Source organism: Zea mays, chromosome 9, assembly GCF_902167145.1.
Source record: "Zea mays cultivar B73 chromosome 9, Zm-B73-REFERENCE-NAM-5.0, whole genome shotgun sequence".
Classification (NCBI taxonomy): domain Eukaryota; kingdom Viridiplantae; phylum Streptophyta; class Magnoliopsida; order Poales; family Poaceae; genus Zea; species Zea mays.
In genome coordinates this window covers 30,432,021-30,448,810 of record NC_050104.1, presented here as the reverse complement: position 1 = coordinate 30,448,810, position 16,790 = coordinate 30,432,021, and the positions used below count along the sequence as shown (strand labels likewise).

Below are 16,790 nucleotides of genomic sequence, written 5' to 3'. Positions count from 1 at the left end.
GAAATCTTTCTCCTTCAGGGCTGGTGAGTTCTACGGTACCTCTACCACATGCTATAATGGCCTTTGCCTTTCTTAACCATGACATACCAAGGATCAGATCTATATTGCTTGCCTCTAATATTATAGCAGTAGCTCCAAATTCTCTTCCCATAATTGTTAATGTCAATCTACGTGTCATTTGATTTGCCTCAATAGGCCCTTTAGGTGTAATTACTATCATTGGTTTTCTCATATTTAACAGTGGTATCTCATTTGTGTTGGCATATCGAGCAGACATAAACGAATGTGTAGCACTAGAATCAAATAATATGGTTGCAGGAATAGCATTAACGTAAAACATACCAAGTACGATGTCAGCACCATCAGGAGTACCATCAACGCTTACTTGATTAACCCTGGCAATAGAGAATCCCTTGCCAGATCCTGGAGTCTGCTGCTTATTCTGAACTGGAGTAGTAGCAATCCTCTATGGGCAAACATTTGCATAATGTCCAATCTTCCCACACTTGTAGCAAGTAGTGCCTGCACTCTGTCCTGAGAATTTCTTCGGGGTACCAGTGGGGGTAGCCTGACGAGGCGGTGGAGTCCTCTGAGGTGATTGTTGAACTAGGCGCTGGCCTCCGCCAGTGCGAACTGGTGTACCCTAGGGTGAACTGTAGCGAGGACGAACACTGCTGCTTCCTTGTCCTTGAGATATGGCTTTCCTCTTCAAATCTCCCAGCTGAACACGCTTGTGTTCAATGGATAGAGCCTTATCGAGCAGCCTCTGAAATGATGGAAATGTATGTGCCACAAGAGCATACTGCAGGGGTCCATTAAGTCCTTCAATAAAATGCTCCTGCTTCCTCTCATCTTCAGCAACTTCATCTGGAGCATATCTGGATAGCTGGATAAACTTGTCGCGGTACTTGCTGACTGACATACTTCCTTGCTTCTGCGATAGAAATTCCTTCTTCTTAATCTTCATCAATCCAGCTGGTATATGATAATTCCGGAACTGTGTACTGAACTCTGCCCAAGTAATGGTATCAGCAGCATCGTGGGCAATAGTATATGAATCCCACCAATCAGCAGCAGGACCTGTCAGACGTTCAGAGGCATATAAAACCTTCTCCCGGTCAGTGCATTGAGCAATGTTCAACATCTTCTCTATGAACTTTAGCCAATCATCTGCGTCCAGTGGATCAGGAGAACTTGCAAACGTCGGTGGCTTATGACTCATGAACTCCCGGTGCTTATCTCAGGGTGGAACTGGTGGTGGTGGTGGAGGCAATGGTACTTGTTGCTGTTGCTATTGTTGTTGTTGAAATTGTTGTTGCAGCTGTTGTTGCGCCCTTCTCTCCTGGCGTATCTCTTCTTGCTCCTGGCGCAGCTCTCGATGTATCTCTTCTCGTTCCTGACGCATCTCCTGGCGTTCTTGCTGCATCTGAGCACGCATATCTGCCATAGTGTCCGCCATTTGTTGCATCATCCTCATCTGAGCTGCAACCAGTGGGTCAACTCCTGCTGGTGGAGGCGGTGGCGGAGGATCCATCTCTGCTAGTTGTGGCTGGGGTTGTCTAAATATCCTCCGAGTGTGTCGATTGGGAGGTAAATCAATTCCACCACCCTTCCTGGTATTGACCATCTGAGTTAGAAATATATGGTAAGAGAGCAAAGATTATAGACAAGGCAGGTAGTTACGAATCATGTTATGTTGAGGAATTTATTAGCTAAGCAGATTAATATTTTACCTACCATGGCTAATTCATTACCTTATGGTGGTACATGCTAAGATGTCCATCTATAATAATTCAATCAATCAAAGAAGCAAATCAGACATTTATCATCAGAACAATCAACCAACATTTTAAATAGAGAAAATAGTTTTAAATTTTGTCTTAGGTTCCCTATCTCTTAGAAGATCTTAAGTGTATGATTCCAAGGTGTGAAATCCATCTTGTCTTAGAGTAGAAAAGGTAAAAATGATCAGAGTAGAACAGCAGAAGGTGAGACAAAATCAAGATGAGATAAGTATAGAATGAATCAGAGTAAGGTAAGTAAGTAAGTAAGGGTCTGTCCATTTCTATCTAGGTTTCGTCCTACAATCAACATTTTCTCTTATACCACTTCTGCCACACCCGGCTTTAAGGAACAAAGGCAGGTGCATCTCATACATGCGCCAAGAAGACAACATATATAATAACAGAGTGTATAGAGATAAATGTCAGAATAATCAGAGTATTTATTACATAGCGGAAGTCTTATTACAAAATAAAAGAATAAATATAAAACGAACTAAGGATCGTCGTTGGCGCCAATGTCAATTGAGAAACACCACCTAGATCAGATCAAACTCCTCACCTTGTGGCTCCTCCTGAACCACATGTTCTTCTCCTGTGGGGGGTGTGAGACAGCAAGGGTGAGCTCACACATGATCATAGCTCAACAAGTTGTGGGGAACCAGTGGACATGAACTCACAAAGGTGGGAGTTCATGTGATGTGTAAGGCTAATCAATGACAGGGGTTAAAGCTGAGCATTGCTTTTAATTAGTTGGTCAAAATTTTATTAGCAATTACTAAATGTAAGTAAATACCAAACCTTAAGTAAAGTAATAGAACAAAATTAATAATAAACCCATGCAATGCAAATGACAAAATTGAATTTAAGTTCCATAATTTAATCATCAGAGAGTCCTGAGCTGCTCATGACCATGAGCTCGGCTAGTATACTAGTTTTACACTCTGCAGAGGTTGTACCCTTTACCCACAAGTCATGTTACCCATCTGCCAAAGGGGTCGCGACTCCCATACACCTCTACCTAGGAGGCGAGGCAGGGCAACACTACGAGGCCTTTACAAAGTTCCACTAGCTTCCGAAAACCCACTACAGTTTATGGGAAGAGCACTTGCAAGAATCCCCCGTCTGACCGCCATCGCAGCAAAATCAACCCGAGAACCTCCTTGCATGCAACTCCCCTACTGCCCTTGCCCATTTCGGGTAAGGTAGTCTTCCACTAGCTTTCCTAATTAGTCAGCCAAGGGTGTCCCATTAATCCCTTGTGGTGGCACGTGTTACTCAAGTTAAGCTCTATGTTCCAATTAACATTAATGATCTTGACATGAACATAAATAGAATAACAAAAGAATTGGAACACATATATAATAAATGATTATCCCAAAACCATGTAAAGCAATAGCAAAACTACCCAAGTGATTCAGGGGTAAACAAGGTATTGAGATAAACAATCTAGGGTGACCTATCGGGTCCCATCAAAATTAACCTATGCATGAATAAATGGTATTAAAGAATATTATTGGGTAAAAAGTGGTCAAGGGCACAACTTGCCTTCAATGAGCTCCTGCTCAGCTACTTCTATCTACTGCTCACCAGGATCCTCGGTCACGGGTTCTTCTACTCGCCACAATACAAACAAGCATAGTATATAGAGAAAATTAACATCACATTAAACACGTAAACAAAATACACAATAATAATCTACACATTAAAATAAAATCCTAGAAACATGAATCATAATTTTTGGAGTTACAGATTTTAAGATATGAATTTACAAAGGTTTTATGTGCTTAAAATAGGATTAAACAAGATATTAATTTTATTACTATTTTCATGACAAAACAGAGATTTCCAGTGGTAGAGAATAATATTACAAAATTTTAGGAACTGGAATGGAGTGATTTGGACTACAAATGACTTTTCTATGCATTTTACAAGTTTTAGCACTAATTTATATATTAAGAATCTATTTAAAATTTAATTTCTCTGATTTTCGAGTTGACTAGACTGGGCGTCAATTACCAGAAAGATCAGGGCTCTTGGCGTAAGATTCCTAAGACACAGAACTACATCTGTATGGACGGCGGGTTGATTTCTCTGCTTCCCGGGGACTCATTAGCAAAACCGCCAGGGCGAACCGGTATCCTAGGTTTATGGCCATTGGATGAACATATAACGGCCTAGATTTAATTAATCCTAGATCTAGTTCCTGCCGCACGATGTGAGATCAATGACGTGGATTTATCCGAGCGAAGGGGTACGCTGGACCTAATCACAGTCGTTCACTACGAATCCAACAGTCAAAGCGCATTCTTCCACCTCGCCGCATTGCCACGGCGGAGAAAAACCCCGCGCGGCAGCGCGAATAGTCTCCCCCACGGCCGTGCCATTACCAGAGAGGCTCCACTATGGCTCTGGTGCCTAAAACTTCAACCGAGTGGGTTCTACACAATGCGGTGATGAACACGAGTTCGGGCAAGCAACTATTACCGAGAATCGGGCGCGCAGTCGCACTATCCACGACGAGGGGCGGCTCCACCATGAGTCAATGGCTCCGGTGACAAATCCAGGGGTCCCTGGTCGCAAATCCCGCCCACTGAGGTCACCAACGCCTTCCCCGCGGCCCGGTGCAACACTTAAGCCCACGGGTTTGAGCTTCGAGCCACGGCGAGGGTGAAATCCCCGACGGTGGAAACTCCCCACACTGCTCCCTCACGCAATGATGGTGGCAAAGGTAATGGCGTTCGGATATGGCTTGAATCAAGTTACTAAGGACACAGAAGGGGAGATTTATATCCCAAGCCCGCACAGGCGATCCCATCCCAACGGACTCCGGAGCTGACGCGCGGAGCTCGCGGCGTCCGGTTCGGCATGCCGAGACCGCGAGGAAGAAGGGGCTCTGCCAGGTTGGGCCCATCTGTCAGCCGCGCAGTGACCCTGGTGCGCGCAATCTTCACGGCTGGGCCGCGCGGAGAGAAGCAAGTTGGGCCAAATTGCTTGTCACGGCCCAATTAGGTTAGAATTCCTTTCTTTTTCTCTGATTTTCTTCTCCTCTTATTTTCAATTTCCAATTTTGAATTTCAAGGATGACTTTGAATTTTGTACTCAATTTTAAAGATAGATTCTAATCATACCAGTATGGTTGAGTTTATTTGTTCATAAATTTTGTTTTATATTTTGTATTATTTCCTTCTTTCCTTTTTTATGCCATTTCCAATTGTTCCTAAATTGTGCCTTTGGGATAAATTTGAATTTTCAAATCATTATTATACTTTTATTAGAGACACTATTATTATCATTCAATGCGCAAACAAAAGAAGTCCAGCATGATGCACAAGTTCATATGTTGGTATTTAGTATTTATTTGCAAGAAAACATGTCTTATGAATAACTCACACCACCCAAAGGGTTCCTTTAACATTCTCAATGATATGTGCCATGGGAACTCTATACTAGGGTTTACAGAAATGGGCTTTCTTTTGCTGGAAAAGAATTTCTTCTTTCTTGAATCAAATTTGATGCCTTCTCTGTTGAGCTTCTTTAACATCTTGGTGGTCTTCCTCACCATCAAGGCAATGTTAGCATCAAGGTCATCATCACTTGAGGATTCTTCCTCAATTTGTACTTTAGCTTTTCCTTTTCTTTCTTGATTTGCTTTGAGAGCCAAATCCTTTCTCTTGGAAGATGACTCATCTTTGTCATTGATGTGCATGTACATCTCATGAGCATTGATCTTTCCCAATATCTGTGTAGGTGTGGTAACTGAAAGATCCATTTGATGTAGCACAGTGACAATGTGTCCATATTTGTCTATTGGGAGGACACTGAGAATCTTCCTCACAACATCCGGTTGTGAGATTTGAGTAAGCCCCAATCCATTTACTTCCTCTACAAGAATATTGAGACGTGAGTACATAGCATTGGCATTTTCATTAGCAATCATTTCAAAAGAATTTAACTTTCTCATAGCAATGTGATATCTCTCCTCACGCTCACTTATAGTTCCTTCATGTAGAGCACAAATGTCCATCCACAAATCATGAGCATTTTTATGATTTCTATCTCTATTGAACACATCTTTGTAAAGGCCTCTAAAAAGGGTGTTTTTGGCCTTAGCATTCCATTTCTCATAATTAAACTCATCACCTACAAGATTTGTGGGATCTCTAGGTGCGGGGAATCCTTGTGTGGCGGCTTTGTAGACACCAATGTCTATAGCCTCTAAATATGCTTCCATATGATTTTTCCAATATGGAAAATCGTCACCATAAAAAACGGGAGGAGGTCCATCCCCACCGGACATCGTTACTCTAGCGGTTAAGCTAATCTAAGAGCAACAAGGCTCTGATACCAATTGAAAGGATCACGATGCCCAAGAGGGGGGGGGTGAATTGGGCTTTTCTAAAAATCAACACTAATTAAAACCTAGGCAAGAGCCCAACTTCACCCCAACAACTAGCACTAAGAGAATAATACTAGAAATACAACAATGCTAGAACAATACTTCAAATACTTGCTAAACAAATACACAATGTAAAATGCTTGAATTAAGTACGGAATGTAAAGCAAGGTTTAGAAGACTCCTCCAATTTTTCGCGAGGTATCGAAGAGTCGGCACTCTCCACTAGTCCTCGTTGGAGCACCCGCGCAAGGGTATCGCTCCCCCTTGGTCCTCGCAAGAACCAAGTGCTCACTACGAGATGATCCTTTGCCACTCCGGCGCGGTGGATCCCTCACGACCGCTTACAAACTTGAGTCGGGTCACCAACAAGATCTCCACGGTGATCACCGAGCTCCCAACGCCACCAAGCCGTCTAGGTGATGCCGATCACCAAGAGTAACAAGCCGTAGACTTTCGCTTGACCAAGAGAAGCCTAATGCAAGTGGTGTGTGCTCTAGGTGGCTCTCGCTAGCGCTAATGAGGAACAAATGCGAGATTAAGATTCTCTAATCTCTTCACTAGGCTTTTGGTGCTTGCAATGCTCTACCAATGTGCTGGAATTAATGTGGGTAGCAAGACGTTGAATATGGTGGGTGGAGGGGGTATAAATAGCCCTCACCCACCAACTAGCCGTTACCAGCAAAGTTCTGCGCATGGGCGCACCGGACAGCCCGGTGCGCCAACGGTCGACTCCAACGGCTAGTTCTGACAGCTAGCCATTGGGCAGATGGCACACCGGACAGTGAACAGTCACTGTCCGGTGCACACCGAACAGTGAACAGTCACTGTCCGGTGCACACCGAACAGCCCGGTGCACTGTCCGGTGCGTTGTCCGGTGCGCCACTAAAATTCCACTCGGGAACCTTGCGCTCTCGGGTTTTTGCGTGGGGAAACCCTTCCCCTGGGCCAGCTTGGCCCCACCTGGCAGAGGGTGCACCGGACAGTCCGGTGCACACCGGACAGTCCGGTGCCCCAAGGCCATAAACCCTATTCTCTGTTTTGTGCTGTTTTCAAATCGGTTTTTGTTCTAACTTGAGTGTATGTTCTAGAGTATCACCTAACACTATATGTGAGTGTGAATATGCAACAACACTACACTAGAACTCTCTTGGTCAAACTACTCATCGACAACCCCTCTTTATAGTACGACTAAAACAAAATAAAAGACCTAACTAAATCATGAGTGTCCACAACTCCTTGACACTCGGACTATGTAGTCCTTCACCTTTTGTTTCATCGTTTTAGCCGTCGCTTCGAGTTCTTATCTCCGGGATTGTTTTCACCGTTGTAGTACTTCTACCTGTAATGCGACCTAACTTACCATTTGTCTCTGCAAAACATACGTTAGTCACATATAACATTATATTGTCATTAATCACTAAAACCAACCAGGGGCCTAGATGCTTTCATCGAGCTCAAAAGTGAAGCTACATGAACCAATCAGAGGATCCCGAGCCTCAAATGTGAGCCAATCGACGCATCCTGCTAGGCAAGAACTGGGCATTCCTAATTCGCTATGGATCTATGAGCCCATTCAGATCCATAACTAGTACCTAGCCCATAACAATGAGCTCTGAAGCAGACAATCACATGTTATAGCCAAATCAGACCACCCAAAACTAAATGCCCCGCCGCCGGATCCCCCTTCCTCCAAACATCACGTCGCGACGTCTCTAACCAGAAAGCGAACCAGGCATGAGGCGGCGGCGCCAGCATGGGCAGATCGGGACGGCCCGAGCCAGTGTTCGGAGCGAGGAGAGGAAACAGGAGAGGGAGAGCTGGAGGGCGAGAGGAGATGGGAAAGGGAGAGAGCTGGAGGGTGAGAGGAGAAGGCAGAGTCTGACCTCAGCAGCGACGACTGCGAGAGGAACCCTAGCGTGAGCTCCAGGTGAGGACAGAGGCTGCTGTGAGAGGACCCTGGCCCTAGCGCGAGCTCCAGGCGAGGCAGCGACAACCTTAGTGTGAGCTCCACGCGAGGATAGAGCTGCGAGAGGACGGAACGAGGGAAGTCTGGCTCTCCAGGAACGGAGATTCTGGACGTATCTGACGGGCCTAGATGAGATGGGTACTTTGCACGAGCGTAGTCTGGCTCGGACATTTGTTCAAGCAACCGAACACACCGGCATGTCTAAAACTTGTATCCAACGTGTCCTGCACGAGCGCACACAGGCAACCAATCAGCCCCTGAATGAATGAAGGAATCCTAGACTGAATTGGTGCAGCAGGCATGGAATCAGCGGCGAATCCAAGGGGTATGCCGGGTATGCACTGGCATACCCTGCAGAACCAGTATAATGTATATAGTATACATGGTATATATATGTACATAATATAGTATTTCATTTGAACAATTTATATCAAAAATTGTTGTCGTATTGTATATGGTTTTATCAAGTTCGAATATTGTTTTACCGAATCATAAAATTGTTTACCGAATTGCATAAGGCATTTTTGTATCGCATACCCTATGGTTAAATCCTAGACCCGCCACTGCATGGAATGCTAGTCACTGCTACTACTGTGCTAGTTTTAGTACTTCATCTATCACTGTATTAGAATGGTTAGCTTAGCTACATTCTATAGAATAGATGATACGTACATAGATTGTAGTAGAGCAAAGTAGATGATGATGCGCTCCAACTAGGAATGGCCATGGAAATTCATGTCGGGTTTTAGCTTTCTATCCTTGTTCCCGTGACGATTTTTTTTACCGCGAACACTTGTGGGGGATATTTTTTCCATCCCCGTTCCTCGCAAGGATAAATCTCTGTCCGGATCCCTCTCCCCTAAACATTGTCTCCTATACACATTATCAGATGTAAAAAAATTAGTATGTGTACATTAAAATAAACATATTTATATAATAAGTAATCTTTTAATAATGTAATTATTTATTTTTATCATTAACTATTATATTATTATACGATGAAAACGTCGTCACATATAAATTTAGCGGGTCCTCGTGGAAAACAGAGATAGAAAATGTTTCTCATCCTATCCTCGTGTACCTGTGGAGAGGAAAAAAATCTCGTTTACATCTCCATGAAAAGAAGAAACTTCTATCCTCATTTTCTATCTCTAGCCAGCAGACCGGTGGTTTCTTTTTCTTTTTCTTATCATTGATGCGCCACAGAGAGTGAAGTTGTAGTACGTCTTCACTGGAGGGAAGACGTATCCAGCCTCCACGTACCATCTTCTTCTTTCCCGCCTCTGCTGCTGCAACAGCCTGTCCGTCTCCTCCTCCCTTATCCTCTTCTACCTCCACCTGGCAGGCACTCCCCACCTTGATGATGGCTCCTCCGCCTCCCCTCCTCTCCCCCACCGCCGCCTCCCGGCACACCCCGCTACTAACGGCGCCCTCCGCTTTGCTTCCTCCAGCCTCCATCCGCTTCTGTGCTCCTCGCCACCGCCCATGCCGACGCCCTCGCCTCCCCCTATCCGCCGCAGACGGCGACGCCTCCACCTCCTCCACCGTGTCCGCTGCCAACCAACGGGGCTCTTCCGCTTCCTCCGTCCTCACCTTCCAGCAGGCCATCCAGCGCCTCCAGGTTCGTTTCGTTCGCAGCACGAATCAAATTTCACGACTAACCACCCACCCCACCCCTCTTCAAATCCGATTGCGATTCCACAGGAGTACTGGGCCTCCGTAGGATGCGCCGTCATGCAGTGTAGCAACACCGAGGTAACCTGCTGCTTTGCTTCTCCCGCCTTGTTTGTTACTTATTACCCGACACTTACTAGCATCAAATCCAGGTTGGAGCGGGCACAATGAATCCTCTCACATTTCTTAGGGTCTTAGGTCCTGAGCCATGGAATGTCGCGTAAGTTTGCCTTCTCATCATTCATCCTAACTGTGAACTATCAAAACATTGACAGAGGCTACTACAGTGCTACCTTTCCTTTTTCTTTTAACTGTTTGTTGTACTGCATGTATTTTGATTCTCAAGTTACGTGGAGCCAAGTATAAGACCAGACGACAGTCGCTATGGGGACAATCCCAATAGGCTTCAGCGCCATACTCAGTTTCAGGTTGACTCAAGTTTTTGCTTCTTTTTTGTCTCGTCTTTCTTTTTTTATTTGATTGGTCAAACCATTACCCGTACCTGATTCCAGGTAGTTAACCATTCCTATCAATAGGTAATTCTGAAGCCTGATCCTGGAAATTCGCAAGATCTCTTTCTGCACAGCCTTTCAGCAATAGGTATTGCTAAATAATACTATCCGCCTTCCCTTCAGTTCTACTAGACGCTTTGCACAACCAAGGAAGACTAATGTGATGAATATTTTTACTTTTTGGTATTAATTAATGGAAGTCCCAATTGGTACATGATGATGTTCTATGTTTCCCTCTTTCACATTTTTTATGAATATATAAATGGAGTCAGTGATTGGTCGAGTTGTTTGTCTCACAGGTATTAACATCCATGAACATGACATCCGCTTCGTTGAAGACAACTGGGAGAGTCCGGTGAACTTTTACCTTCTTTTCGGTGTTCTTTCTTTTTACGCCAGCACATGTTATCTGGCTAAGTAAACTCCAACAAATTTCTTATTCATGACAGGTTCTTGGTGCTTGGGGACTGGGCTGGGAGGTTTGGATGGATGGCATGGAAATCACACAGTTCACATATTTTCAGCAGGTAGAACTAATCAAATAGTGTGTATTACTTCATGACTCTTGCTAAAATCACATTGGGACCACACAGCTGTTTGGTCTGCATATTTCCTCTTGGTGCCAAACGCCCTCTTAGACCATCTCCAGCAGGTCATGTATTTAGCCGTGCAAAGTACTGTTTTGCATTGTTTGCAGAGTGAAGTTTGAAATAGGGAGTGTCTGTTTTCTTTTTGGGTCGCCTTCCTATAATTGTTTGTAATGGATCCGGGCAAGATTATATGTTGGAATGTGAGGGGTTTAAACTCTGCTGATCGTCAAAGCTCAGTTCGGAATCTGGTTTTGTCCTCTAAAGCTAATGTGGTTTGTCTCCAGGAAACTAAAATGGTAGTCATCTCTACAAGAACTATTCTAGCAGCCTTGGGTTCGGACTTCTGCCAGTTCTCCTTTCTACCGTCTAGTGGTGCTAGTGGTGGCATCCTGGTCGCTTGGAAGCGCCACCTTGGTGTGACTGGGTTGACTAGGATTGACAGACACAACATCTCAATTCAATTCTGCAATGAACATAATCGTTGCTGGTGGCTAACTTGTGTTTATGGCCCTCAAAGTAACAGTGATAAGATGTTGTTTCTTTAAGAATTGAGAGACTTTAGGGCTGTTTGTTTTGGACCTTGGTTGATTGCCGGTGATTTCAACCTCATCTACAGGGCTTCAGACAAAAACAACTCAAATATTAACAGAGCTATGATGGGGAGATTTAGGAAGTTGGTTGAGGACTTGAGTCTCAAAGAGGTTCCACTATACGGGCGTAAATATACATGGTCAAATCAGCAAGACAGTCCTGTCCTTGTTAAGCTTGACAGGGCCCTTTGTTCACTGGAGTGGGAAGACATATTTCCCAATGTCCTTCTTCAAAGTGCTGCCTCTGAAGAGCCCCCTGCTGTTTGGCATTAGAGACAACAAAATGGGTAAAAGACGATTCTGTTCTGAAGCCTTTTGGTCCAAACTGGAGGGATTCCATGATGTTGTCCAGGAGGTTTGGGAATCTGTGGCAGCTGTAAATTGCCCTTTCATGACTCTGAATTTGAAGTTAAAAGCTACAACAGGAAGTTGCAATCTTGGATTGGGAAGCATGTGGGATATGTGAGGACTCAGTTGGCTTTGGCAAGGGAAATTTTACATAGGCTAGAAATAACGCAGGATAGTAGATCCTTGTCCTTGGCTGAAATCTGGCTAAGAAATTTGATGAAAAAACACTCCCTGTTTTTATTATCGCTTCAACGGACCATTGCTAGATCGAGATCGAGGATCTCATGGCTTAAAGAGGGGATGCTAACACCAAACTCTTTCATATGCACTCTCGACATCGGAAAAGGAAGAATTTTGTTGCACAACTGATGAACGGAGATCACATTCTCACTAGTCATGATGAAAAAGCGGTTGAGGTGGACAGTTCTATGCCAGGCTAATTGGTGAATGTGGGGATAGGGAGCAGACTATTAATTTGGAGGCGTTGCACATGCCAACTTACAATTTAGCACATCTTGATGAGCCTGTTACAGAAATTGAACTTTGGAATACAATCAGGAGTTTACCTGATGACAAGGCCCCAGGTCCCGATGGTTTCACTAGGCGCTTCTATAAATCTTGTTGGAACATTATCAAGATGGACCTTATGGCAGTCGTTTCTGCGGTTTGGAACAGGAGGTTTGATAACTTTGGCTTGTTGAACTCGTCCTACATTACTTTAATCTCGAAGCATGATGGGGCTGTGCATGTCAAAGATTTTAGGCCAATCAGTTTAGTGCATAGTGCTGCAAAGTTGATTACAAAATTATTGGCCAACCGGTTAAGTCAAAAGTTGAATGATATGGTGTCTCCGATTCAGAGTGCCTTCATTAAGGGACAATTCATTCAAGATAATTTCATGTTGGTCCAACAAACGGCTAGACTTTTCCATCAATAGAAAAGGCCACGTCTTCTCCTAAAGCTTGATATTACTAAGGCTTTTGACTCAGTTTCTTGGCCTTTCCTCATCGAAGTTATGAAGCATCTTGGCTTTGGACAGATTTGGAGGGACATCATTTGTGGGCTTCTTTCCTCCTCTAGCACTCAGGTGCTTCTGAATGGCATTCCAGGAGGACATATTGAGCATCGGAGAGGACTCCGACAAGGGGATCCTCTCTCCCCCATGCTTTTTATCCTAGTAATGGATGTTCTTGGTCTACTGTTTTCTAGAGCTGAACACGCAGGTCTGCTCATGGATCTTTCCCCCAGAAAACCTCTGCATCGGGTATCTATGTATGCAGATGATGTGACACTTTTCTTGCACCCATCTGCTGCGGATATTACTATCACTCTAGATATCTTACATCTTTTTGGTGAAGCTTCAGGTCTCCGCAACAATGAACAAAAGTCTAGTGTTTATCTCATTCAGTGTGGGGATGTGGAGTTGGAAATGATTCAGGATCTCCTCCCATGTGGCATCTCATCTTTTCCTTGTAAATACCTGGGGCTGCCTTTGTCCCTAAAAACCTCACCAAGGATCAGGTGCGGCCTATTGTGGATATAATTGCTGATCAACTCCCAGGTTGGAAAGCAGATCTGATGACAAGAGCAGGCAGAAAAGTGCAAGTTCAGTATGTGCTTACCGGAATGCTTATTTATCTTGCTATGGCGGTAAATATCCCCCCTTGGGCTATCAAGGCTATCAACAAGATTAGAAGTGGTTTCCTATGGAGGGGGCGCAAGGAGGCCAGAGGTGGCCACTGTCTGGTTGCCTGGGACAGAGTCTGTAGACTCCTCCAGCTAGGCGGTCTTGGCATTTCTAGTCTCAAGGAACTTATCTGGGCCCTGCGCATGAGATGGCTTTGGCTCCAAAAGATCGAGCCTAACCGACCTTGGTGCAGCCTACCTAAGTACCTATCCAAGTACCAGACAAAGTAAGGGCTTTCTTCTCGATGGTGTTGACTTCAAAGGTTGGTAATGGGACTAATACTTTGTTCTGGACTGATAAATGGATTTATGGGCAGAAAATTGCAGATCTGGTTCCTAGATTATTTGATGCCATTCCGAAAAGAATCACTAACAGAAGAACGGTTCAGGAGGCGTTGACAGATAGAAGATGGATCTCAAATATTACAGGATCTCTCTTTGTGGGAGTCTTAGTGGATTATCTTCATCTCTGGAATTTGATTTCAGATTTTGAGCTGCTGCCAAATATGGAAGGTAAACATACATTCAGTATTGCTGTAAATGGGGCTTATTCTGCTAAGACTGCATATGATGGGCTGTTCACTGGGTCTGCTCACTTCGGTCACTATGAAAGAGTTTGAAAAACTTGGGCACCCTCTAAATGCCACTTCTTCCTTTGGCTGACGGTGCTAAATATGTGCTGGACAACAGATAGGTTGGCAAAGAGAGGACCCGACCATCCGGAGAGGTGTCCGTTATGCGACCAGGAGTCTGAAACTTTGGATCACATTTTGGTTTCTTGTGTCTTTGCGAGGGAATTTTGGTTCCGGCTGATGCGCCATTTCAGACTACAAAATCTTGCTCCTATTCCTGGTACTGAGCCTTTTATGGGATGGTGGGAGAAGATTGACAAAAGTTCTGGAAATATGGCTATGAGGGGTCTCAACTCTCTTATTGCCTTGGGAGCCTGGATTCTCTGAAATCATGGGAATCGAATTGTCTTTGATGGAATTTCCCCTAGTGTTTCCGCAGCTCTTTGTCAGGCAAGGGAGGAACAACAGTTGTGGGAAATGGCAGGAGCTAAGGGTCTCTCCTTTCTTGCCGCAACCAACAGCGGCCCCTAGTTGCCCGTTGTAGGGTTGTATTTGTTTATTATGGATTATTTTTTTCTTTGTTTTAAACCTCTTTAGGGGAGTTTTTTTGTACTGGGGTCTATTTTGAACCCTCTTTTCCTTCTACTTAATATAACGATGCGCAGTTCTCCTGCGCTTTTGAGAAAAAAAAAGATAGAATGTTTGCTGGAGATAATCTTAGGATGTAGCCAAGGAATGCAAATTAGATAAGTGACAGTTGACGTATAGATTTTGTTTTTTTAAAGAAACGACAACTAGACCGTCCAGGAGGAACTATGCATTTGCACCAAGTATGATAAACTAGATGAGTTTGCATCAGCAAAGTTTTCAGATATTCTATTCCTGCCTAATCCCTGCCCCCCCCCCATCTCAAATCTCAATTGTTGCAGTCAGGAAGCCTTCCATTGCAGCCGGTTTCTGTTGAAATAACATATGGACTTGAACGTATCCTCATGTCACTCCAGGTAGGCCCAGTAATTGTTTTGTAATCCCCTTGTATCAGTTGTACATATACAGTGTGTATTAGCATTCTTTTCGTCCTGGATATAATGGTAAACATAACTCCTCTTGATTTTTTTGATCCTTGACTCCTGTATGTCTATAGCACGGCAGCTGTGATACAAACTTCTCCATTGAGATCATTTCTACCATACTATGCTGGGGCCTTTGAAAAAGCTGACCTTACTTCAATTTAGATGCTGTGACAGGAAGTTGATCACTTCAAGAATATACTATACACCGAAGGAATCACATATGGAGAGCTGTTCCTTGAGAACGAGTATGCTTTTTCTTGACTGTTTTTCGATGCTATGCGGATCTTTTCTTTTTCTTTAGATTTTCCCTCAATTTCCTCCTCTTATATACCATGGATACTGATTCTGTCATGTGCATAAGCTTTGGACCTTATTTCTGGTTTCTTGACATCAGGAAGGAGATGAGTGCATATTATTTAGAACATGCGGATGTCAGTCACATTCAAAAGCACTTTGACAATTTTGAAGAAGAGGCTCGATCTTTATTATCACTGGGGCTGCCAATTCCAGCGTATGCTTGAATGATTTTATACTGTCTCTTTTGGATTGCAGGCTATTAAGTGATAAAATTGACAAGTTGTCCCTTGATTTGCAATGAAATAGGTATGATCAGGTTCTGAAGGCCTCTCATGCTTTCAATATATTAGATTCTAGAGGTTTTGTTGGTGTAACTGAGCGTGCAAGATATTTTGGTCGCATGCGAAGGTGTGTAACTATTTCCCTTGTTTTCTTTCTGTCTTCTCATCTGGTATCTTGGAAACTTTCAAGGCGTGTTTGGAAACAAAGTATTTTTTGGAGTTTTGAGGCAAAACCATGGTATTAGAGAATACCATAGTGTTTTTTGCCAAGAGGTGTTTGGCTGCATTGTAAAAAACTCTGTTTTGAATACCATGGTTTTTTCAGAGTATTTAAAACTCCACTCCAACCCAAAGTTTCTTGTCTATGACTAGCCTTGCACATGTATACTAAATACCATGGTTTGAGATACTTTGTGTCCAAACACACATTGCTAAGAGTAATGTAAAAAAAATACTAAAGTTGTGTCATGACATTTTAAAACCGTATTGTTCTAAAACCATGGTTTTGAAATACTTTACTTCCAAACACGCCCTCAAGTGCCGCTTTGTTCCTAATTCAACTATATAGTTCTATTATAGCAACAGATATCTCCATATCACCATATTTTTGTTTTTCTTGGAGGTTTAGCAATCTGCTTTTATTTGAAGTTCTATATTCCTCACTACCTATATTGTGATTGCTTTCCAACCTCATTTCTGTGGGGTTTAAATTCGTAGTTGATGATTGCTTCATCTAATACTTATTGAACTGATTTGGTGTTTAACCATTCACTATTCTGCTACATTATTTGATGTTTGTTCAATGCTGTTCTTTCATCTAGCTTCTGCATTGAAGTCAGAATAAAATTATGATTTTGCTGACTGCTTTGTGCAGCCTTGCTCGTCAATGTGCTCAGCTTTGGGTGGAAACTCGAGAAAACCTTGGACATCCTTTGGGTGCTTATGAAGAGGATAACCTTATCTATCCTCATGTCTCCAAAAAAACTCATAGAGAGGTATTTCATTTACATTGCTATCCGCT

At 43.5% G+C, this 16,790-nt stretch overlaps 1 protein-coding gene across 2 annotated transcripts in view; it reads left to right on the top strand.

Moving 5' to 3' along the window:
- Positions 1–9,442: 9,442 nt before the first annotated feature.
- The window catches only part of LOC103638191 (glycine--tRNA ligase, chloroplastic/mitochondrial 2), a 44,943-nt gene continuing 37,595 nt past the window's right edge, over positions 9,443–16,790 (top strand). For both annotated transcript variants that reach the window (XM_008661180.4, XM_008661181.4), the window contains exons 1-12: positions 9,443–9,767; positions 9,851–9,901; positions 9,973–10,040; positions 10,167–10,248; positions 10,357–10,420; positions 10,632–10,687; positions 10,782–10,859; positions 15,048–15,122; positions 15,366–15,436; positions 15,586–15,702; positions 15,795–15,896; positions 16,644–16,764. In XM_008661180.4, coding sequence (XP_008659402.1) covers positions 9,507–9,767; positions 9,851–9,901; positions 9,973–10,040; positions 10,167–10,248; positions 10,357–10,420; positions 10,632–10,687; positions 10,782–10,859; positions 15,048–15,122; positions 15,366–15,436; positions 15,586–15,702; positions 15,795–15,896; positions 16,644–16,764 — 1,146 coding nt within the window. In that variant the 5' untranslated portion in view covers positions 9,443–9,506. The remainder of the gene's footprint in view (positions 9,768–9,850; positions 9,902–9,972; positions 10,041–10,166; positions 10,249–10,356; positions 10,421–10,631; positions 10,688–10,781; positions 10,860–15,047; positions 15,123–15,365; positions 15,437–15,585; positions 15,703–15,794; positions 15,897–16,643; positions 16,765–16,790) is intronic.